Below are 23,769 nucleotides of genomic sequence, written 5' to 3'. Positions count from 1 at the left end.
GTTGAAGCTGACAAATCCTGACAGATTTCAATAATCTTTCCTTGATAGTGCAAAGCTCTTCGTTTGTGAGCAAAGACACCATTTTTTCCTTAATTACATACAGATGGAAACAAGCTATAATCTCTCAAGGTTCATTATTGTGTTGAGCCCCAGGGCCCAATGCACCCTGATGAGTTGCAACCCTATGGAAGGAGTTAGGGAAGTGTCTACACGGGGTACTAACTGACACTAACATATCCCCCACAAAATGGCTCCACAATTTTCCTCTCCCTTTGATTCTGGGACTCCACGAAATCGAATATTATGGCATTGGGCTTTATTTTCTAAATCATCAATTTCATCTAACAAATTGTCCATAAGAGCTATTGTGGAATCCAAATGTCTCAGTCTCATACAATTTGCCAGTGTGCTCTTCAAGTTGTTGTTTAGTTTCTTCCACACTTGTGCCCATATCTTCTAAGCCCCCATGCAGATCTTGTATTAGATCTTTAACTTACCCCCTCTCATTGAGGATTGTTGTTGAAGGGCGTTACCATTTGCTATAACAAAGTTTATAAGCAGCACCGCTGCATCACGAACCTCAAAGGGCTCAATGAACTAAAAACAGCGACTCGATTGTTGTTGGCTGATTCTCTAACTGATTCTCCAGTAGCGATTGATGCATTATCAAGTTTGCATGCAAACGATTTGCAAGGTGTAAATCATTTGCATTCAAAGGCGACCGATTCAATTGTTCAGTGAGTGATTGACACATGCGCAGAGCCCTAACAGCAGTGACAGGGGAAGCAGCCTCCTGTCACTGCTGTTAGGGCTTCTGTATTAATTTTTTTAATGGAACAGATATTTTGCATGTATTACACACACAACTCTGAATTACCGACAGGTCAGCCTGGTTTTTATTCTTTTTTTTTTTTTTAATAGCACAGACATTTTGTGTGTGTTACACAGGCAAAATATCTGTCCCATAAAAAAAAAGTACCACCCCGCCATTGACGGCCCTCCCTCCCCGACAAACCAGCACAGCAAAATGGCCCCCCTGTGCCATTCCGACCCCCCCTGATTGGCTTATTTCCCTCCCCCTTGTATCCTAGGATACAGAATGAGGAGCCTATGGCCCTGATTGGCTCAGACGCCAATCAGGGCATTAGGCCCCTCCCCATGCATCACATGATGCACCACAGAGGGAAAGCCCTGTCATTCTGAAGCAGCGAGCCTACGAGCAGGACGGAGTGAGCTTACATCCTGCTCCGTTTCTGAGAAGGTACGGGGATGGGGGGTTGCAAATCATTTGCATGCAAACTTGATAGCGCATCGATCGCTGCTGAAGAATGAGCCAGAGAATCGGCTAACAGTGATCGAGTCGGTATCTTTAGTGCATCTAGCCCTAAGTTGCTTGAACGCTTTTTTAAATGGCTACATGCTAATGGCAACATTAGCACATCGCCATTAATTCAAAAATTGAAAAAGTGGTCATTAAAATGGCCTAAGTGCATGGGAAAAATCCACATAAGAGTGCAGCTTATTAAAAGGACTACACTTCTCCCTCCGTATTTGCTGTGATAGGGATTAACAGAACCGCAAATACAGAAAAAACGCAAATAACTTTTTCATATGCTATTCGCTGTTTTCTATTAAAAACCATCGTGAATATGGTGAAACCGCGAATAACATGGTGGGAGACCTGGCCTGTTCCTGAAGGAGAGGCAAAACACGGTGAAAAAAGTGCTGGGAATCAGCGATTTTCTCTGTAAAAACTTGGAATCAGCAATTTCTCTAAGCAAGCTGATGTAATTTGGGGGGGAGGAGCCAGCAAGCTAAAAACCATGAATAATCGAAACCGCGAATGCTGAAACTGCAAATACAGAGGGAGAAGTGTACTTAGTAAAAAGGCCCTAAAATGACTGTTGGTATTTAACAGTCATCACAAACTTGACCCTGTGAATTTCTCTTGAAGATGCCATTAAAACGTAACACAAGCCAACATTAACAAAATAAATACACTCCTTTATGAAGTACCACTGTTATTTTATTTACTCATGTAACAACTGCAGAGACTTTTTAAAAATACGTCCTCAAAATAAATATAATAAAACAGAGGTGACTAACAAAAGAAATACAGTCTACATATTTTACTTCAACCAATTGTACTATTTCCAAGATAGGATGAAAACAAAGAGCACAGGTATTAATACAAAGCTGCAGAAAAGACGTGTCTTTTACATCCAATAATAAGGTTCTTTATTTTCCATTGTAAAAATATATATGACAAGAAACAAAGAATAATATTGAGTCATTCCATAAACTCTGCTTTCCTATTTATAGTTTTACTCTGAAATATTCTGTTATACACAAAGTCTATGCTTTACAGTACTTTTTGCAATACTTGTATATACACATTTGAAGCCGTGAGAGGTCATTTAGCATAAAAGTTTGTTAGTGCTTTAGAAGAAAAATACAAACTTCACTGTAAGACTGAAATGTCTGCACTTAATTTTGCTCTATGACCATGGAGAATGGTTTCAGTTAAGAAGTCTTTTTAAAAAGACTATAGCAGGGCTGAAATCTGAATTTAAAGTTATCACTGGTTCCACTTAAGTGAAATATTACAAATCTATTCCCCTCCCCCCCATCCCATTTAAAAAAGCACCACCACTGTTAAATCACCTGAACGACTACCACTGCTACCTGGCACCTTCTGTATTGGAAATATTAATGCCAGATGCTATAGTCTTAGGGTTTTTTCAACATTGTAAACAATTAAGTATTGTACAGTGGACAATCCTTTAATTCATACCAGTTCTTAATTTTTGCTGTTGGAAATAAAAAAAGCAACTTCTGTGTTTCTACAAGCAAATCAGAAGGCAGACACACGCACACACACATATACATACACACACATCACACAGACTATAGCAGCACTTGTTTATCAAGTCAAATAGTGCATGTGGTCACAACAAAGCCTGTAAAAGAACAATCAAATGCCCAAATATATTTTTAAAATACACAAAAAGCTTATTAGGGGAGTCGTGCTCAGACACTTCATAGTGAGTTCATATATCAAATGCATTCATGTCGAGGAGCTCTCCAGTCTGCAGACCCCTCCTTCGATTGCCACCGACTGACCTGCAACAGCTCCGGGAGGAAGTCTCGAAATGTGAGTCTAACAAGAAAGAAATTACAATTATTACAGGGGCCAGACTTAAATGATGGGGTAAAGCAGTGCAAGAAAAGGAAAAGAGGCCTGCATCCTTGGTCAATGACACAATATTGAAACAAAACATTTTTTTTGCGTGAGGATTTAGTTTACTACAGCTTCAAAAAGACAAAAAAAATTCCACAGAAAACCAAATTACATATGTAAAAACTGAGTCAAAATTGTGATAAGGATCTTTGGTTCATTTCGTTAAGTTTAACATTTTCTGACAAAAGCCTTACAGTAGTTTTTACAGGAGGTTTTGGGTTGTTGTTTTTTTTAAGTTACGTAGGCCCAAATTCTCTCTAGTGTGCTGTAAGTTAGGCAGCGATAGGTGCCCTACCAGTGCCTAACTTAATTATTTTAATTAGTGATAAATGGCACGTTAATTGACCGCATAGTTTAAAACCAATTAAAATTTAATTTTTAAAAAATGTACGCACTTGCAAGCACCTACAGACAACAGTATCCAACTCTTGTCCATAGAGCGTATTCTAAAGTAGGTGTGGTTTATGCTGGAAATGGATATAGGCGCTGGCAGATGCCTCATCGAAAATAGGTGCCAGAAATCTAGACCTGTAAAACCCTGGCCTACATTTCCTTCGCCTTCTTTCGACATGGCCACGATTCTCTAAATCAGGGATGTCAAACTCAATCACATTAAGGGGCCGAAATCCAAAACACAGGCTAAGTTGTGGGCCAGATCCTGCACCCATAATGATACTAATTATAACACCATTTTTTCCATTCATTTTTCATTTATACACACACAATATAATCTTATTAATACATAATGGTAATGGTTAACCAACAAAATTAAACTACACAAAACACACTGTATGCTTCTCAACATTCATTCCTACCAGAACATAGATAACCAATATGCAAAACGGGACCAAAAACTAAAAGTACTAATATATTTAAAAAAACAAAAACCCACCCTAAGATTCAAGATTCTGCATGCAGTACAACCCCCAGAGAAAAAGAAACAAATGTATTTCTTCCTGAGCAGTGCAAAAGATAGACAGCAGATTAAAATGCTCAAAATTGTCACAATTCAAACACTAACTTGAAAATAAAATCATTCCCCCTACCTTTTGGCTCCCTCCCTCCATGCTGTGCCTCCCTCCAGCGGGTGTCTAACCTTCTGGCCAGCCCAACCTGGCCGTTTTATGCGGTCTGCGGTCCGATGCCCCCCGGTGTCATCTTGTAGTCCGCTCACTCCTCCTCACAGCAGTTGTGTGCACAGAGCTGTGTGCCGCGGCTCCTCGTGTGTCCTGCACCTGAACTGGAAGCCTTCTCTTTGACGTTGCCAGATGGGACAGACATGTGGGATCTATCCGCAAAGATAGATATGGAGGGCATTGGAGTGGGCAGACTTGATGGGCCGTGGCCCTTATCTGCCATCTATTTCTATGTTTCTATGAGCTGCTGCATGTGGCTTTGTGCACACTACGGCTGTGAGGAGGAGGGAGCTGGCCACAAGGTAACACTGGGGGCATCAGACCGCGGACCACATAAAACTACCAGGGGGTCCGGATTTGTTCCGCGGGCCCTGAGTTTGTCACCTATGCTCAATATCAGGGGTATCCAACCTTTTGGCTTCCCTAAGCCGCACTGGCTGAAAAAAATGTTTCTGGGGCCGCACAAACACTGCAGCAAGATAGAGGAGGGAGCCGGCAAGACGGTAAACACATGGGGGCAGCAGAGGAAAACATTGTATCACCCTGAACCAGTGCAGCACAAAATACTTCACGGGGCTGCAGGTTGGACACCCCTGCTCTATTTGGTGCTATTGCATGATCGACAAGCGATTGGCGCTGATTTTTTAAGTGGCTGTGGCTAATGGTGCCGTTTAGAGAATCTGGCCCATCATGTTTTCTATGTTGTTTCAAAACTGTGCAACCTGGCTCTTGCCTCATCTTACTTCCCACTGTCACTGAGGCCTGAAACCAGGACCCAAAATAGACTAGACAATACAAAAACAAGAAACACAAAAGATTACAACTGATTACATATGATATGGTAAGGGTGGGAGGGGGGAGATAAATTTATTTAATTTAAGATGATTGTAATAGAAATTCAAGTGATGTCTGTAAGTTTAAATGGTATTTCTGTTTACACTTGTTGTAAGTTGTAAAAATGAATAAAGAATTATAAAAGAAAAAAGATTACAACTGTGTGGTAACTGCGAATCTTTACTGCACTTTAGTAAAGTAAACAGTACAATTTCACCCATCAGAAGTGTAGAATGATTGTTGGGTTTTTAAAAAATTCTTTATTCATTTTCAAACTTACAATAAGTGTGACATATGTTCAAACAAATTAACAATAAATACATCACTTAATAATCATCATTGGTACAAAACATAAACTCTTATCACCCCCCCTTCCCACCCTTTCCTACCATATAATCAAATATCTTATAGAATATGTAATAGTAAAATAACCCCCCCTCACAATTGAACCTGTAAATTTAAGGAAACAATTTCATCTAAACAGTACAATATTTTGTTAATGGTTTCCACACATCTTGAAGTGTAGAATGATTGTTTATAGTATTTCATGGTGTCTTTACTAAGGCGTGCTAGCTGATTTAGTGCATGCTAAATTCTAATGCGCCCATTATATTCTATGGATGCGTTAGCAGTTAGCGTGTGATAAATCAGTCTTAGTAAAAGACCCCCTTAAGTTAGGAACAACGGTAGTTTGAATATTTAGATTAAAATCATTTATATTAGTTAACAGTCTAATTCATAGTTCCCCAGCGGTGATCAGTGTTTTGAATGTAAACTGCTTAGTCTTTTTAAGTGGTATATAATTTTTTTTAAATAAAGAAACTGACTGTTGCCAGCTGAATTTGACCTGGATATTCAATGCCTGGCATAGGCACTGAATATTCCAGGTTATATGTAGCCACTGAAATTTATCTGACTACCAGTGATATTTGGACCAGTGAATGCTCAGATTAAGTTAGGACAGCACAAAGGCTATTCTTAAAGACTAGCTTAACTTTATTTATTTAAAATTATTTGTAACCTGCCTATCTACAAATCTAGGTGGGGAACAATACACACATAAAAAAAATCAGTCCAAATGACAAATAAAAATGCAATAGAAACTTACCCTGCAACACGCACTTACCTTGATAGTGAACTGAATTTCTCTGCTAACACGGAAAATCCCATCATTGCCCTGACTCTGCCTCCTGACCATCCGAGCACTAATTAGATGTGTGATAGATAGATGTCACACCGGATTTACAGCAGCACGGTAGAGTTCAGTGCCGCTGAAAATCTAGGGATGGCATGATCCCTCTCCGCAAAAGTGGAAATAAGAGTCTTACCTCTGTGGTGAGTCAATTAATGGAAATGCTACTAAAATTACAGATAGAAAGAAATCTGGAATCAAATGAATTGCAGGATGGAGACAGCATGTTTTTACTGGAGGAAAGTCTTGTAAGACTAATTTGATTAACTTTTTTGACTGGGTGATCAAACAGCTGGATTTAGGGAATGACTACATGTAGTATATATAGATTTTAGTAAAGCGTTTGGTAGAAATATAAGTACATAGGGGTGAAGCTTATTCTTCCACATAAGTAACTGATATATAAATTGAGTGCCTTCGGTCTGTACCAGAAAGTAACTAACTGGGTTAGAAACTGGTTAAGTGGAAGAAGAGAGAGGATGATAGTAAATAGGATGTTACCAGTGGTGTACCACAGGGCTTGGTCCTTGGCCCATTTTTTTTTTTTTAAATCTCTCTGTGAGTGATATTGCAGAAGGGCTGTCTGGTAAGGTTTACCTCTTTGCAGTTGAAACAAAACCCATGATGATATACATAGCATAAGGAGGGATCTAACTAAACTAGAATGGTCCAGAAATTGGCAACTAAGATTTAATGATACAGAAACCTAAGGGAACAGTATCATTTAGGGGATGAAGTACTTCTGGGCTTGAAAGAAGAGTGGTGTTTCTGGAAATCTTAAAGTGGTCAAACAGATAGAAAGGGCAACGGCCAAAACCAGAAGGATGTTTGGGTGCATAGGAAGAGGATTGGCCAGCAGGAAAAAGGAGGTGGTAGTGCCTCTGTATAAGTCTCTAGTGAGGTCTTATTTAGAATACTGTGTACAATTCTGTAGACCACACTTTCAAAAAGATATAAACAGGATGGAGTCTATCCAGAGGGTGGCTATTAAAATGGTCAGTGATCTTTACCATAAAACAAATAGAGACAGACTCAAAGACCTCAATATGTATACTTGGAAGACAGACAAGAGAGAGGAGACATGATTAAGACATTTAAATATCTCCGTGGTATAAATGCACAAGAGGCAGGTCTTTTTCAAATGAAAGAAAGCTCTGGAAAGAGAAGGTATAAGATGAAGTTAAAAGTGGATAGACCTAAGAACATAAGAATAGCCTTACTGGGTCAGATCAATGGTAAATCAAGCCCAGTAGCCCGTTCTCACGGAGGCCAATCTAGATCACTAATACCTAGCCAAAACCCAAGGAGTAGCAATATTTCATGCTACCGATTCAGGGCAAGCAGTGACTTCCCCCATGTCTTTCTCAATAAGACAATGGACTTTTCCTCCAGGAACTTGTCCAAACCTTTCTAAAAACCAGCTACGCTATCCGCTCTTACCACAACCTCTGGCAATGCTTTCCAGAGCTTAACTATTTTCTGAATGAAATTTTTTTTCTCCTATTGGTTTTAAAAGTATTTCTCTGTAACTTCGAGTGTCCCCTAGTGTTTGTAATTTTTGACAGAGTGAAAAATCAATCCACTTGTACCCGTTTTACTCCACTGAGGATTTTGTAGACTTCAATAATATCTCCCCTCAGCCTTCTCTTTTCCAAGCTGAAGAGCCCTAACCATTTTAATCTTTCCTCATACAAGAGAAGTTCCATCCCCTTTATCATCTTGGTCGCTCTTCTTTGAATCTTTTCAAGCGCCACTATATCTTTCTTGAGATAAGGAGACCAGAATTGAATGCAATACTCCAGATGAGGTCGCACCATGGAGTGACACAAGGGCATTATAACATTCTTAGTCTTGTTAACCATCTCTTTTTTTAATAATTCCTAGCATCCTGTTTGCTTTGTTGGCCGCCACCAATGCTCTCAAGGTTGTCGGGGGGAACTCACTGCAACCATTTTCAACAGTGAGTTTGAATGGGGCAGGAGTGTAGGAGTATCGCTTCTGCCGCAGTTCACCTCTGGAGCACCATCAAAGGTAGGCTGTGGATGGGTCCGGGGGGGTGGGGGCGAGAGGGAGACAAGGTGGAGCAGAGCTGGCTGGGATAGGATGCGGGAGGGTTCACTCCTGTTCTCCAAGGTAGGGAGAACGAGAGGGCACTCTCTAAAGTTAAAAGGGGATAGATTCCGTACAAACGTAAGGAAGTTCTTCTTCACCCAGAGAGTGGTAGAAAACTGGAATGCTCTTCCGGAGGCTGTTATAGGGGAAAACACCCTCTAGGGATTCAAGACAAAGTTAGACAAGTTCCTGCTGAACCAGAACGTATGCAGGTAAGGCTAGTCTCAGTTAGGGCACTGGTCTTTGACCTAAGGGCTGCCGCGGAAGCAGACTGCTGGGCACAATGGACCACTGGTCTGACCAAGCAGCAGCAATTCTTATGTTCTCATTGTTTATTAAGCACTTGGAGGGGCATAATCGAAAGGGACGTCTAAGTCTGTTTACGTCCATCTCGCAAGTCATCCAAAGTTAAAAAGAGTTTAAGACACATTTTCGAAACATACGTCCAACTTTTTTTTCGTTTCGAAAATCATCTAATTATACGTCCTGCTTATCTGATCGTCCAAGCCACTAAATTGTCCATCTTTATACTATATTTTCGTCCAACTTTCCGTCCAAGTCCAAAACACCTAGAACAAGCCCTGTTGGACGTGGGAGGGGTCTGCAAAGTGATGGACTGCACACCCAGACATGCCACCTAAACAGTGGGGTACTTTATAGGGCACTGCTGTGAATTTCACAAAAAGGGTTCCATTGCTTCTCCTCCCTACAGCTCCCTTATAGGTTATGGTGAGCCCCCCAAACCACCTCCAGAATCCCCTAGACCCACTTATCTACCACCCCAATAGCCCTTATGATTGCAGGAGCCACTTATATGCCAGTATAAAAGGGTTTTGGGGGTGTATAGGGAAGTGCACATGTTTCAATATCAATGCAGTGATTACAGGGGCTTATGGGCATGGGTTCTCCCTCCATGGGTCCCTAACTCACCCCCAAGATGGTTTAAGATGCCTCTGTGCAGCATGACTAGGCTTTCCTATGCCAAGCAGCCAGGTGATGATGGTCTGGAGGCTAAATTTTAAAGTTGTGATTAAAATTTTTATGGGGGTAGGGGGGTCGGTGATCACTGGGGTAGTGTGTGGGGGTCTGTTTTATGTGTTTGCAGTGCTTATCTGGTGACTTTAGGTGGGTTTTTGTGACTTAGACCATGGTCTAAGTCACAACGTCCAAGTTCCGTAGATCCTGGGCTGTATAACTTTCGGTTATACATGCTGTACGACTAAGTCTAAGCCGGCCCACATCCCGCCTAACTCCCGCCCTCGACACGCCTCATTTAGTTTTGGTCGTTCAGCGGCACTATGAAGGCGTAGGTCGTTTAGAATTACGTCCAAAGCCCATTTTTATTATCGGTACTTGGACGTTTTTGAGAAATGTTTGTCCAAGTGCCGACTTAGGTCGGTTTTTGGACGTTTTTCTCTTTAGATTATGAGCCCCTTAGTCTCCTGAGCTACTGATCAGCTGAACAGATCTTCTGATATATAAAGTTCCTTTTACTAAGCTGCGCTAGCGGTTTTAGTTCACGCGCTAGACGCTAATGCTAGCATTAAGCTGGCGTTAGTTCTTGGTGCACAGCGCGGGGTTAGCACCTTAGTAAAAGGAGCCCATAGTCTTTTCACTTTTACTCTTAACTTTCTCATCATACTCTCAAAATCTTGTTAACACTCACTCACACAAATTAATTTTAAAATATGTGTACTTATATTTCTACCACATCTGCTGCCTGCCTTGTTCCCTTCTTCCTTTTAAAATTCTGTTGGGTTTTAACCTGCTTCATTTTCTTTCATGAACCTTTCCTCCTCTTTTTCTCTATAATAAAAAAAAATAATAAAAAAATTCAAGGTTAAAAAAAGATTTATTGAAATATCATCTACCACCATCTTATAAAAATCTATTTTTCAATGATGTACAACTGACAGGTTGCATTTTACAAACCATTTCAAGTGTAATCTTACTGGTCCAGTTGGTTCTATCATCTACAGGTCCAGTGGTCTGTGAAAAAGAGTTCCTAATATGTCTCAGTATAAGCTATGGTTTGTAACAAGTTACTGGCAGTTCAAAAAGTGCAGTATTAGTGTATTTCTTCAAGAACTCAGTTGATCAGTTAAAGCAAATGTATTAGCATTCCTTTATACTGTTCTGCTTTTATGTCTAATTCCCAAGGGGTACTAGGTTTTAAAAACTCCTACTACTTGGCCTTTCTATTAGGACCCTAAGAACACTGGAGCAATGCCTTGCTGGTATTCGTTAGAAATCACACTCGCATATGTAAAGTATAAATACAATATGGACAGCTGAAAATTAGGCTTAGAGAATGAGATTTTGAAAAACAGGAGGTGTGGTATTAATGAAAGGCCTATGCTTTTATTCTATACAATCTGGAAATAAATATTAGATCAAAGAAGCTGAGAGCAATAAAGGAGACCAAACGGAAACAAAAGAGCTCAGAAACGGGCACATTTATATTTTGAGAAATGCACACGGCAGTGAAGATTTAAAGAGGCATTTCATGTTTGTATCTGAATTTTTTAAAACTCTTTTTTTGTATGGCTTTTGTAATCCTTAAAACACTTCATAAAGTACCAGCTGGTGGCTGCTCATTAGAGCTTTAAAATTAAATAGAAAACTTAAAAGCACCACAGTTTAATTTCCAAGAACACTGTGGTAATGCTCCGTTCACAAGTTGAAACACTATAGATATATTAAGTTCTATGTTTAACTCATCATGTTTTTACATCTTTCAACAGGCACTAAAAATTCTGTTTCACTTTAGGCTGATTTGTTCTAGTTTAGCTGAGGAAGGTGAAAGTTCAAATGTTAGAGCCTAATCAGTATATCAGCTACTTTTCTCGTCTGTAATATATACAGTATTTCTGATAACTGATAGTATCTTTTTAGATTCAATTTTATCTTGGATATATTGGGACAGATACCGTATTTAAAGCAAGTTATTCAGCAGGAGGCGAATGCATAACTTGCTTATCTGTGGATTTTGAGCATTTCTATTGACAAAATCAGGCTGTTTAACCTGCTAAACTTATTTTACCTATAGAAAAGGAGGCCAGCAGTGGAGCTGGGCAAAAGGGAAGCAGCTACTTACCCTACTCTTCATTCTCTCATCTAGCTCCTGCACTCTTTAATTTCTTTCTGCTCCTATTCGTATCAAGAACATATTTGTTCCAGAATCAAAAAATTCTTAATGATGTAGTTTTTAGAACAGGCGTTTGGAAGTGATGGAGTCAGGGAAAGACGATACTAAGAATTTTGCTTTTATGTTTATATAGTTCTGGTTTTATTTTATTGCTGCAAACTGGCACATATGTGTTAAAAAAATCTATATAATCTACCCCCCCCAACACACACACATAATGAATAAATTATGCATATAAAGTTAGGACTTCTCTGATCAGCAGGCCTAACATAAATACTGGCATTTGCCATTAGTGCTTATATGTATATTCAGCGGTGCTATTTAAAGATAGTGCCACTGAATTTAACGGTAAGTTAAGACTGGTCCTTAACTATATCTGCAGACTGAGCTTACTGAAATTCTATATGCTTCTAGTATAGTGAAGTATAGTGTATGTATATACAAGGGATGTTCAAAAAGTTTCCGTACTTTTTTTTTTTTAATATACTATTAAATATCTCAAAAACAAATTACATTACTATCTGCAAGGTGAGCCGGCTTGCCTGACTGACTAGTCGCATGATATTCTACGACACACCCTCTTTCTACTTCTCTCACCCCAACCATTTCCTGCAAAAATGTGAACGTACAGAAACTTTTTAAAGAACCCTCATATTTATATGATATACCAACATACATATATACACTACTAGTGTTTAAGCCCGTTAGATTAACGGGTGCTAGATGACCGCCTCTCCTGCTTTTGAACCTGGGCAGGGGCAGAGGCAGAGCCGGGCCGGGAGGGAGTGACGGTGGGAGAGCAATTTCAAAGCCTCGGCAGCGGCGGCTCCTTGACCAATCTGCGCTTACAACGGCCCCACACTCGCAGTCTGGCTGGCTCTCCCACCAAAGCCCTTCGCAGCGTCAGCCCCTCCTGCATCCGTCCCCGCGTCCCATGCCTCTCCGAAGGCCGGCTCCCACGAAAATGGTGCCCCTCTGTCCAAAGCCGCCGCGGCAGCCTCCCTCAAAACACATTTCAAATCTGACATATTGTAATCACACAACAGAAAATAAAATTATTTTTCTTACCTTTTGTTGTCTGGTCATTATTCATACCATGTAGGGGTCACAGGCTATGGTTGGCTGTTGATAACTCGCTTGCCAGGGCTCCTTCTTTCTTCTTCCCTCCCTCCATCCCTGCAGCTGAAGACAGGCACCTCCCCCCAGTGGTCTGAGACAGGAGGGAGCAGTTAGGAGAGGGTCTGAGGGCAAAGAGGGGCTCAACAGCACACAACCACCTTTCCTTCCCTCCCTCCATCAGGTGCAGTGCAGCTCCACCAATGTTAAAAGAAGCCGCGTCGAAATCGGAGGCCTGCCACTGCCGTAGCACTTTCCCCTCTGCCTTGGTCCCGCCCCTTCTCTGACATATGGGACCGCGGCAGAGGGAACGTGTTACGGTGGCGGTAGGGCTCCAATTTCAAAGCGGCTCCTTTTAACATAGGCGGAGCTGAACTGTACCTGATGGAGGAAGGGAAGGAAAGGTGGGGCAAATTTCGGCAACGGCAGGAATTGTTTGGCGGGCCAAGCACCGTGAAACTTTGTTTCTTTAGGCAGCCCCGGTTGTTTACTTGGATTCAATGTCAGCATTAGGGTTCGCCAGCCGCCAGCCGTGAGAGCCGGGTGAGGAAGGCTGCCGCAGCCAGGTAGGGGGACAACAATGGCGCTTATGCTCAAGCCCCCGCCGTAGCTCCTCTCTCGATCCTGGTGCGGTTCGAGAGAGGAGTCGTGGCGGCGGCTTGAGCATAAGCGCGATTGTTGTCCCCCTACCTAGCTGCGAGGCTGCGGCTGCCTTCCTCACCCGGCTCTCATGGCTGGTGGCCGGCGAACCCTAATGCTGACATTGAATCCAAGTAAACAACCGGGGCTGCCTAAAGAAACATGGTAATCATATTCTGTCCTGAAAGCCCCCTCCGCAGCTCCTCTCTCGATCCTGCTGCAGTTCGAGAGAGGAGCCATGGCGGCAGCTTGAGCATAGTGCACAGTGCGAGCCAGGGGCGTGCATGCGCAGTCGTGTTTCCGCGACGGATCAGGGAACATGACTTTTGAGTGTGCATGCGCGGCCTAGCATTTTATTATATTAGATGGGTGGCATTCACTCGAAGCAGTTTACATGCATACATTTGTATGTAGTAATCAACTATAATTAAATTATTAGAAAAGTGATACACAAATTTGGATATTAATTTATACATCTGCACAGATGTACTACACTAGCAGACATAGGCAGAGAGTTTGAAGTGGGTCAGTATGTCCTGATACACTCTACTGGCAGTTCTCCATCCAACTTCAGGATTAATGAAAAGGAAGATACAGCTGCAGACAACTGAGTTCATCTCACCAGCAACCAAAGAAAAGCCTCAGGGAAAAGGCAAGCACACAGGTACCTAGTCTCTGTGGCTGCTCCTCTTTCACACCAGTCTGCTCTTCCCTACTAACTAGGAACCACAAGGAACTGGCATGACCCAAAAGAAATGGGAGGCAAGAAAGAAAAATAGGAACATTTAATTTGAGTTTTTTTTTTATACTCCACTGTTGGTCTACCAAGGACCACTTTATGTGACAAACCACAGTACAAAAATAAATGATGACAAACATATTGAAATGATAAATGCAAATATATTCAAAACACAAGAAAATATAAAAATCATCCTTATGTTGTTAACATGAAGATAAGAGGTATGGGGACAGGAATATAGGACAGAAGGGCGAGGGAAAAGAGTGGTGACTGAAGGGAGCAAGAATATTATGCACGGTAATTATGGTAAATTTAACCTGTAACCTGTATATTATGTATATATTAGTATGTGTCAAGTTAGGATAAAAACTTGTATTGTAAACTTGTACTGAAATTATGGCAAATCCAGTGGAAATCATAACCTGCTAACTATATTATGTATAGTTTCTGAGCTCTTTGGGGAAAACGGGATAGAAAATGAATTAAATAAATAAATAAAATAATGGAGAACTGATATAACAGAAACACAGAGAGCATTAGACAGCGATACATGGAAGAAATACACAGAAAACATGGTGAGAAAGTATAAAAGATGGCTCTATGGGCTGGGTTCTGAAAGGGAAGCAGAAGGGGCAATAAAGATTACAGAGCCAAATAGGAGGAGGGATAAGGTGGTACCTCACCTTTTCCTTACTTCAACCTCTGTAAATCGTAGGTAGTGAGGGCTATAAATTAATATATAATATATATACAAATCCACACAGTGAACACTCTTAGCAAACATACATATACAATCAAAACAGCTGTCAATTACCGTATTTTCATGCATATAATGCGCATACGTGTATAACATGCATACGCGTATAGCGTGAGGGTCCAAACCATTTGTGTAAAAAATTTTTTATATAGCACGCACACGCGTATACCGCACATGCTGCTATAACCTCCTCCCGCCACTCCCACTTACTCTCTCTTCTGGCCTGCGAACCGGCATCCTCCCCCCCCCGCTTGCGTCATCCCCCCTCCCCCGCGATCCTACATCCCCCCCCAGCACCGCAAAGACATTCAGAATCTCGGAGAGAGCGAGACCAGAAGGCTTTGAGCATGCGCAAATGCTCAAAGCCCAGTCTAGCCCTGCACAGGGAAGAGGGAGGATCTCCCTCGCACCGCCCAGCCCAGCCCAACGAGGGAGGATCTTCGGGCACTGGCACTGGCAAGTCCTGTGCATTGGTGCTGGTGCCTAATCGGGTAAGCGACCGATGTCTTTGCGGTGCTGGGGGGATGTAGGATCGCAGGGGAGGGGGGGTGACGCAAGCGGGGGGGGGGGGAGGATGCCGGTTCGCAGGGGGGATGCCGGATCGCACTGAAAAAAAAATTTGTATAACGCGCTCACATATATAATGTGCATGGTTATACTCGGTTTGTAAAATCGTGTATAACGCGCGCGTTATATGCGTGAAAATACGGTAAAATGAGAATCTTCAACAGAGCAGAAACTGAAATTTTAAAAATGTACTAAATAGTGAATAGAGAATGACACGGTGGTTGATAGCTGCGGGTACCCCGCCAAAAGGGGGAGCGAGAAAATAGTAGTCGCCGCAGGGATGGGGACAAGGCCATTCACTGCCCCGTGGAGTGGCGGTGAATGGTCTTGTTTCCGCAGTGAAGGGAACACGACGTGCGGTCACGGATCGTGTGGTCCAGGAGCCCCCTCCTGCTCGATCACCACGTCCTACCATTTCTCCCCCTCCCCTTATGTGACGAATTGTTCTTCTCCCAGCGGCACGCTTTCAACAAGTCGCGCACGGGCGTGGCTGTTTCAGTTGAATCCTCTACTGATGCAACCGGAAACAGGAAGTTGCATCAGAGAATATTCAACTGAAGTGTGCGCGAGACTTGTTGAAAGTGTGCCGCTGGGAGAACAATTCGGCACATAAGGTGAGGGGGAGGGAGATGGTGGGACGCAGCGATCTGGCAGGAGGGGGCTGCTGGACTGTGCGATCCTTGACCGCGTGTGTTCCTTCACAGCAGGAAGGAAGGAATGAAAGGAAAAGAGATGCTGGGCCAAGTGGATGAAGAGGGAGACAAATATTGAGAAAGAGGAGGACAGGCAGGTGAGCCAGATGCTGGAAGCGGGGGAGAAAGAGGGAAAGAAGCTAGATGGGGTTGGAGAGGAGAGAGACACATTGGTGTGGAAGAGGAAGAGAGGGGAAATTTGGACACAGGAAGGTAACAGAAACAGAGGGGAAATTATGTGCATGGGGGGCATAAGGACAGAGACATAAAGGGGAGATACATGGGGGAATTATGTGCATGGGGGCATAGAGACAGAGACATAAAGGGGAGATACATGGGAATGGTACATGGACACAGGGGGGGGGGGCAATGCCGGACACAGGAGGGAGTATACAGATACAGAGGGGAGAAGGAACACAGAAGGGAGATGGTTTGAATGCTGACATGGTTTGCCAGGACGGGGTCCGAGCTCGTGGGGATGGGATGGGGACTGAGCTCATGGGGACGGGATGGGCATGAGCTCAAGGGGACAGGACAGGGTCAAATTTTCCCCTTGTCATTCTCTAATAGTGAAGTTGTGCCTTTTATGCACCTATAGTATTGAATTTATTGTTTTATCTTTTCCCTCTTCCTTCTCTTTATATAGGTAAATATAAGTAATTATTTCTTTCATAGTATTATAGTTAGATTGTGAGCCCATTAGGGCAGAGAGGGAAATTCAAAGTACCTGATTAGATTTTTGGTCATTACTTTAAAAGCCAATTTAATTGTTTGTAAACTGCTTCAAATTCTTTGGGAGAATTAGCGGCATGTAAGATACCACGTTAAATTAAATTAAACTAATTAAATGAAAATTAAATTAAATTTGGACAAGTCTGAGCATCTCATAGTCCAGGGATAGGGAACTCTGGTCCTCGAGAGCCGTATTCCAGTCGGGTTTTCAGGATTTTCCCAATGAATATGCATTGAAAGCAGTGCATGCAAATAGATCTCACGCATATTCATTGGGGAAATCCTGAAAACCCGACTGGAATACAGATTTTGAGGACCGGAGTTCCCTACCCCTGTCATAGTCTGATAAAAACCTTTAGGTCTCCTTTAAAATACATCTTCCATTCTGGATAATTTTTGACTGAAACAAATTGTTTCATATACTGTGAGGGGCATAATCAAAACTTTAGAATGCCCTGATTGGCTCAAAATTGTCATTTTGAGCCAATCAGAACCTTAGGCCCCTTCCACTGCATCCCAAATGCATTGGGAGGGGGAAGGCCCATTATTCTCAGCACACAGCCCTATAGGCAGGAGGGAGCAGGCTTCCTTCCTGCCGATTTTGCAGCGGAAGGTACAGGGGTGAGGGTTGGGGTGTTCCATAATGTCAGGGTGTCAGATGATGTGAGGGGTGTCGGGTGATATGTGTGGGAATGGTGGTGTTGGATGATGTTTGGGGGGGTCCAGAAATGTTGGGGGATGTCATGGGGAGGGAAGTAGGGCTCAGTGGCTCACCTGATCCTGGCAGGGGTATCCCCATCAGCTGAGCCAGCAGGAATCTCAAAAACCAGCTCAGCTGATGTGGATTCCTCTGCCGCGATCAGACAAGGTAGTTGGGTACATCTACAAAACTTGCTTTTGTGCATTTTTCATGGGGACGTTTTATTTTTGAAAATGGCCAAAAAAGACAGACATCCTAAGGACCAAAACTTATACCTTGATCATTTTCAAAAATAAAAGATAGATGTTTGGCAGCTTTGAAAACGGACATTTTTTTCTCCTGGGTTTGTGGACGTCCTGCCCAAAACATCCAACCTCAGACTTATATGTCCTATTGAAAATGCCGCTCTGTGTATGCCAGTGGTTCCCAAACCTGTCCTGAAGGACCCCCCAGGCCAGTCGGGTTTTCAAGATAGCCCTAATGAATATGCATGGGGCAGATCTGCATTCCTGGCATCTCCATTATATGCAAATCTCTGTCATGCATATTCATTAGGGCTATCTTGAAAACCCGACTGGCCTGGGGGTCCTCCAGGACAGGTTTGGGAACCACTGGTGTATGCAATCAAAGATGGCGCGGTATACAAACCTAAGGTTTAGTTTAGTTTAGTTATCTGTGCAACTATAGAGGTTATGAAAATCATCCTATAAAAATATGAAACTGTGATGGTGAGATATTGAGGATCTCAGGATGACTCTGAAGTATTTTTGCTAAAACTGAAGAAAACCTTTACACAAACATCTGAAATTTCTATAGTGGAATTCTAAAGCAGAGCACCTGTTGCGCCAGTATCCTAAGAGAAACAGGGCTTGTGATTATGGGGTCCTTTTATTAAAGGCGTGGCAAAAGTGGCCTTAGCACGTTGCTTACTTGTGTCTTTCCCCCATGCTAAGGCCACTTGGGCCTTGACCGGAAAATCCAAGTTTCCAAGTTTATTACAAAAATTTGATTAATCGCCTATCACATTTCCTAGGCGATGTACAATCTCATTAAAAATCAGTTGGGGAGACAAATATAACAAACAATATAATTACAGACATTGCTATACATAATTTCTACATATCATTTCAAAGCTAAGGAAGGTTTTTTAAAGGGTTACAATCATTATTAATTTAATTTAATTACATTTAAGGAAAAAACAATAGGAAGGGTAACAAATAAAATTTATATTTAATATATAGAATAAAAAGTGAAAAGTAAAAAAGTTTTAGAATATAAAATTTATACATTAAAAGCATCATTAAAAAGGAAGCTCTTAAGTTTGGATTTAAATTTATCTAGGTTCCTTTCCTCTCGAAGAAAAAGTGGGAGATCATTCCAAGATTGAGGAGCTGTTATTGAGAACATGGTGTGACGCCTTGTATTGATAACTTTTAATGAGGGTATTGCCAATAAGTGTTGATCCTGCGATCTTAACTGTCTCGAAGTACGATAAGGAATTAAAACTCTATATATAAAAACGGGGGTTTTAAATAATAATGATTTAAATGTAAGCAGACATATTTTAAATAAGATTCGGTGTGTAACTGGGAGCCAATGTGCTTTTTTGAGAAGTGGAGAGACGTGATCAAATTTTTTGGCTTTGTAAATTATTTTAACAGAGGCGTTCTGGATAATTTGCAGACGTCTGATTTCTTTCTGCGATATACCTTTAAATAAAGCGCTACAATAATCAATTTTGGAAATTACTAATGAATGAATTAAAATATTCAGAGATTTTGCACATAAAAATTTTGCCACTGACTTTCCCATTTTCCTAATTCCAAGGGGGTGCTGGAAAATTCTCAGCCCAACCAAGAAGGGAATGACATGGAGCCATGAAACTTACAAGTTATTCCACATATTCACCCCTAAGTTCAACACACTTGGTACATCATGTCTTAAGTTTCTCTAACCCTTCCAAAAAATACTCTGATGTCTGGTATGGAAATACTGCTCCACTGCTGCAATCACCTCTGAATCACTCGAAAATTGTCGCCCATTCAAACTCTTTTTAAGATATGGAAACAGAAAATAGTCAGATGGAGCAAGATCTGGTGAGTAGGGTGGATGGTCTATGAACTGAAACCCCAACTTGCATCAAAACATCCATCGTTTTGCCAGCCTTGTGAGCAGGTGCATTGTCTTGTAAAAAGAGAACTCCTTTCTACAGCTCCTCTCTCCTTTCTTCTTTAAATGCCTCCTTTAATTAGCACAGCAAGTTACAGTAGTATCCTGTATTCACTGTTTGGCTCCTTGGAAGATCATCAAGTCATTACAACAGTTTCCTGATCCCCAAAACACTGTAGCCATGACCTTTCCTGCTGACTTTTGGGTCTTGAATTTCTTTGGCATTGGAGAACCTGAGTGACGCCATTGCATGGACTGTTGTTTTATCTCTGGATCATAGTAGTATGTAACCATGTTTCATCAACAGTAACTAGTTGTTCCAAAATGTTGGCACCAGCTAACTGAAAAAGCTGCAAAACCAACTTGGACATGTCCACTTAGCATTGTTTCATGTCGGCATTCAAACATTTCGGCATTCACTTGACTGACATCTTCTGCATACCCAGTCGCTCGTGGATTATACACCCAATACGTTCCCTGGAAATCTGCAGCATCTTGGCAATTTGTTTTAGCTGATATTTGCTGATCAAAATCAGGTCATGGACATGGTCAACAATTTCAGGAGTTGATACCATTTGAGGCCTCCCAGTCTCAAATTCTCCACACTGAACGTTTGTACACCATTTCTTCACTGTGGAGTATGATGGGCACTTGCCGCTTGATGTTTGCATCATACATTCAAGGATTTCCTTTGAAGTTTTCTTCTGCAGGAATAGGAACTTCATAATGGCTCGGAGTTTCACACTTGAAAATTCCACACTTTTCGTTGACATGGTTCAATCAATTATCTGAAACAATGTCAAAACATTAGCATTAGGATTCTGCAAATTGGCACTTTTCAAAATAAAATAACACTCTTTTCAGCTACAGTGGCAAAATAATGCTCAGAATTTAGAAAATTGGTTGGGCTGAGAACTTTTCAGCACCCCCTCGTAATGACCAACTACTAATTTTGTCACTGGCTAGCAGCCAGTAAAGAGAGTTACCGTGTGAGCTCTTACCGACATCTATTTCATAAGTGCTAACCCCATGCTAATCATTTAGCAGGCAGCAATGCCTCACATGCTAACTGATTAATGCTGTCATGCCCACTCTCTCTACCCCATTAGAGAAAATTTTTTTTAAAAAAGATTATACTGTACAGTGTATGCACGCAGATAAGCAACTTTACTGTGGAATGGCAGCATACGTCCCACAGTAAGCCCTTTTAACATGTGGTAAGTATAAGCTAGTGCTTACCACAGTTTAGTAAAAGGACCCTTAATATGCCCAACCCAACAGTTGTAACCACAGTAAAAATACTTAAGAGTCGTTTGGACAAAAGACAAATAGCAATAAGGCAAATTGATTCAACCCATCATTGTCTATTTTCAGCTCGGCATCCCATCTTTTTACTTTGTCTTGCTCAGAATACAGCCTAAGTCCTGCCTTTATGACAGAAATGATTATTTCTGTGATCATCAGAAGTCAGCAGCCCAGGCATTTGGGGTTTTCTCTGGAAAGCATTTGCAGCCACAGGCTCAAAGGAGGACGAAAGGGAGAGGGATTAACTCTTTTTAAGGAAGGTCAAAAACATAATTTAAAAGCTAACTGAGAAGAGCAGCTGTGTCTGTCAACCCAATCAAGATTACCAGCTGGAGAATTTACCATCAGTATGAAAACAATATACACCAGATGTCAGACCATGCAACTGACAAGGCAAATGCATCTGGCTAGAGCTCTCTGTTAGCTTTATTGAAGAGGTCTACTTCTTGTACATAAGCTCTCCTTAGATCACTATCAACTGGAAATGACAAGAGCATTTAAGGTTTTATAAATAATGCTGCATGAAACAAAGCTGATTTATTCCTAATACAACTCTCCTTAATGTCTGAATCAGAAGAAACTGACTGTAAGGAGGCAGCAGTATATTCATACATATTAAGAAACATTGTACTACTTGTTTCAAGATCAATAGTCATAGTTGAAAAATGGGTAGATTATTTTCACAATAACATCAAATATTTAAACCTAGATTAGTGGTGACAGGACTAAATCGCGCGAGATAACGGCGCACCGACAACTGAGCACAGACAACTGAGCGCAAGGTTGACGACGCGCCGAAGAAAAGCACTATTTTAAAGGGCTCCGACGGGGTGTGTGGGGGGAACCCCCCCCCACTTTACTTAACAGACATTGCGCTGGCATTGTGGGGGGTTTGGGGGGTTGTAACCCCCCACATTATACTTAAAACTGAACTTTTCCCCTAAAAAACAGGCAAAAAGTTCAGTTTCAAGTATAATGAGGGGGGGTTACAACCCCCAAACCCCCCACAACGCCAGCGCGATGTCTGTTAAGTAAAATAGGGGGGTTCCCCACCAATACCCCCATCGGAACCCTTTAAAATAGTGCTTTTCTTCGGCGCGCCGTCAACCTTGCGCTCAGTTGTCTGCGCTCAGTTGTCGGCACGCCGTTGTCTCACGCGATTTTGTCTATGAACCTAGATTAGTTAATACAACATTTAATTTGAATTTGTCTAATTTTGGTTCTTTTTTTTTCAACAGTTCAAAAAATACATAAACACTTATACCAACTCCACATACTATATAGCAGGACTTGTCTACCCACTCATATCCTAGTTAAAATTATATTCATGTACTATACTATTGCTACTATTAATTATTTCTAGAGTGCTACCAGACATATACAGTGCTGTACAGAGTCATGACGGAGACAGTCCCTGCTCGAAAGAGCTTACGATCTAAACAGACAAGACAGACACACAGGATGCCAGGGTGGGGGATACAGTTAGGGGGGATGGTTAATCTGCTGGTTAGGGTGGGGAGAAAGGTTATGGATAGAAGGCTATATCAAAAAGGTGGGTTTTCAGTCTGCTTTTAAACAAATTAAGGGAAGGGGTGTGACGGAAGAACTTGGGTAGTTTATTTCAGGCATACAGAGCAGCTAGATGAAAGGAACGAAGTCTAGAATTAACAGTGGAGCAGAAGGGTACAGATAAAAGCAGCTTATTTGAGGAACAGAGTTCTCGAGGAGGCGTATAAGGAGAGATAAGAAAGGAGAGTATATATTCATGTAACCTTCTGACTTCATGTGCAACTTTTTAAAAATTATCCCTCCCTACCCCACATTTTCTAACTCCTGTTACTCTAAGTGCTTCTTGCCGGGATTAACTATATCTCCCTGTCCATTTCTCTCCATCTCCTAGCATATTCATATCCTATCTCTCTTCCCTCCTGCCCTCCCATGGGTTCATCTTTCCTCCTTTATCCCCATGGTCCACCAGATCCAACTTCTCTTCCTTTTTCTCCCGAACTGCTCTCCCATCCCATTTCTCTCCCTCCCTCCCCTTGGTCCACCATATCTCCCTTTCTTTTCCCAGCTACCCTCCCTTTCCCTATCTCTCCCTCCCTTCCCAAGTCTACCATCTCTCCCTTTCCCTTTCCAACTACCTCTTCTCCCATCCCATCTCTCTCCCTACCTCTGCACCATCTCTTCCTTTCTCTTCCCAACAATCCACCCTTCAAGTATGTCTTGCAGGAAGGACTTCAAGTATGTCTTTTTCCCTTCCTTCACACCACCCCATGTCCAACTTCTCATCAGACCATTGCTCACCATCTCTCTCTTTCCAGTCCCATAAGCTGTTTCCCTTCACCTCCCCCCACACTTCTTTTACCCTCCCCCTTTCTACTAAAAAAAAATAAAAAAATTAGCTGGTCCAGCCCAGCATGTCCTGTACCCTTCTATCCGTGCCTGCCCAACATCGCTTGCACCTTTGGTCTGGTTGTAAATCCATTTTTGTTGCAGGGGACTGCCAGTTGCGGTAGTCATTCTGATGTATTGCCTGCAGCTCTCCTCACTACTTTCCTTCTGCTATGGTCCGTCTCCAATGGCACAACTTCCTATTTCTGTCTGGGCAAACCAAGGTAGAAGGAAAGCACGGAGGGGAGCAGCAGGCAGCACTTCAGAATAGCTGCCGTGGCCGGCGATTCCCTTGC

The 23,769-nt window shown here is 42.0% G+C and overlaps 1 protein-coding gene across 3 annotated transcripts in view; it reads right to left on the bottom strand.

The window, feature by feature from the left end:
• Positions 1 to 2,010: 2,010 nt before the first annotated feature.
• Positions 2,011 to 23,769, bottom strand: part of TASP1 (taspase 1) — a 209,214-nt gene continuing 187,455 nt past the window's right edge. For all 3 annotated transcript variants that reach the window (XM_033939302.1, XM_033939300.1, XM_033939301.1), the window contains one exon: positions 2,011 to 3,160. Coding sequence is in view for 2 of the 3 variants with exons in the window: in XM_033939300.1 (XP_033795191.1) it covers positions 3,068 to 3,160 (93 nt within the window). In the remaining variant the exon portion in view is untranslated. The remainder of the gene's footprint in view (positions 3,161 to 23,769) is intronic.

Source organism: Geotrypetes seraphini, chromosome 3 (genome assembly GCF_902459505.1).
Source record: "Geotrypetes seraphini chromosome 3, aGeoSer1.1, whole genome shotgun sequence".
Lineage (NCBI taxonomy): Eukaryota > Metazoa > Chordata > Amphibia > Gymnophiona > Dermophiidae > Geotrypetes > Geotrypetes seraphini.
Note: the sequence above shows the minus strand (reverse complement) of the source record. Positions and strands in the feature narration are given on the sequence as shown.